Source organism: Stegastes partitus, unplaced genomic scaffold (assembly GCF_000690725.1).
Source record: "Stegastes partitus isolate 25-593 unplaced genomic scaffold, Stegastes_partitus-1.0.2 Scaffold132, whole genome shotgun sequence".
NCBI classification, from domain to species: domain Eukaryota; kingdom Metazoa; phylum Chordata; class Actinopteri; family Pomacentridae; genus Stegastes; species Stegastes partitus.
This window is the reverse complement of record NW_007577863.1, coordinates 861,353-863,127: the sequence shown is the minus strand read 5'-3', so window position 1 is coordinate 863,127 and position 1,775 is coordinate 861,353. Positions and strand designations below refer to the sequence as shown.

The 1,775-nt window shown below is 40.3% G+C and overlaps 1 protein-coding gene across 1 annotated transcript in view; it reads left to right on the top strand.

Moving 5' to 3' along the window:
- tmbim4 (transmembrane BAX inhibitor motif containing 4) overlaps positions 1-1,775 on the top strand; it is an 8,184-nt gene that overhangs the window by 3,280 nt on the left and 3,129 nt on the right. Inside the window, exon 6 of the mRNA XM_008278782.1 lies at positions 471-516. Within this exon, the coding sequence (XP_008277004.1) occupies positions 471-516 (46 nt within the window). The remainder of the gene's footprint in view (positions 1-470; positions 517-1,775) is intronic.

Below are 1,775 nucleotides of genomic sequence, written 5' to 3'. Positions count from 1 at the left end.
TGTAGTAGTAATTGGAAGCCAATCTGTAGCACAGATTTCTATACTTGGTTGATAGTGAAAACACTGTGTGGGTCAGCAGAGAGGACGTAAGACGTTTCCTGTGGACTTCTCTTATATTGTTGTTGAAAATACCTCAATATAGAGACAACTTTAGTGTCAGTGAATATTAAGCTATTTAGAGTAGAACACTCAAAGTAGTTTGGTTTCATACGTAATCGGGGAAGACTTTGGTCCCAAAAATCCAGCATTGGTTAAATTCTAAAGCAAGTCAATCAGCTCGAAGAATGTATGAATATAACTTTAATGGTTTTGGAAACTACAGATGGACACCTCCTGTCTGACCATAAATCCAGCTCAAGTGTTTTGTAGCTGCTGCTGATAGTTGGTTAAAGTTTGTGTTGTTGCCATCATCGGACTAGTGGCTCCCTCTGGAGGAGAGATGTAATATCTGCTCTATTCTGTCCTAACAGGCTTTTCGCATGTCTTTGGATCCTCGTCATCGCAGGCTTTATGAGGGTGAGTGAAACTGCCTAATGTGAATGTATCTGTGTCATCTGAAGTAAATAAAGAGAGAAAAAGGATGTCAGCATGGGTAGAAGAATGAGAGAGAAAAGGCTTCATTTATGGCACAGAAAGTCCACATGTTGGTGTGTCTAAAGCCTTACTAGACGCCGCATAGGGCTTTATAATAATGTGAGAAAGGGATTTACAAGTCAGGAGAGTTAGTTGTTATGAGGTAACCAGCAGAATTCTTTGTAATCTATCAGGAAACATCCTTTGTTTGACCAGACAGTGTTGCACTAAGCCAGATGCAGCCTTTTTTTCTTCAGTAAAATGCGGTAAAATTATGAGCAACAGAGAGAGAAACTAATGTAGAAATAATTGCATTTTTCACAACATTTGAGTTTTCTGGCCCACCAACTGTACGCACTGTTGGCTGCATCTTTATAACTTCTGGTGTAATCGTTCACATTTATCACATGGACCCACACAGTAAACTGTCTGGGTCTGTTCTCTGCCTATAGACTGTTTACACTTTCAGGTGAATTGCTGATACAGAAGTAGGCTGCAGCGCGTACGTGGGAGGAGATGAAATTAGGGCCAGTTCGAGACTGTTTGATTTTGAGAACAGTGGTCAGTTGCCCATCATGAGTAGAGGTTGTGGAATAAGATCGACCTTATATTTGTGGCCTTCCAGTGTAGAACACACATATTCCAACTTCCAAGACAGCAAACTCCTGCTGCACAGTTCCTCTGGTCTGCTCCACCAAACACACCTTCAGCCTGCCTTCACCTCATGCTGACTAGGGTTGGGTAACATCTACGTTCTATTGAGGCTACCTGTTGATTCTAGTTCTTAACAGTTCTCAAATCCGATTCTTTAAGTGGTGGGATGAAAACATATTACATCCATATTTCACAGAAGCAGAAAGATTTGTTAAAATTCTTACTCAAGTTATGACGTATTCAGTCATGCAAATATTCACAACTGGTGTCGTACATTTGGAACCTGTAAGTCCATCTTCTACAGTTTAACTTAGTTGCTGTTATTAAATGATATGATTCGATAATACTCTTTCATTCACTGTACTGTAACACTGAAATCAGTCGAAATGCAGGCATGGCAACAGTCTAATTAGAAAGCTGCTGCCCATGTTAGTGAGAAGCAGGAGCGTCTGCACATGGTGCACCTTAAACAAATAACACATATTCAAAACTCAAACCTTGGTCCAGGCTAGCAGGCATAAAAACTCCCTAACTTAAAAACAGAACTA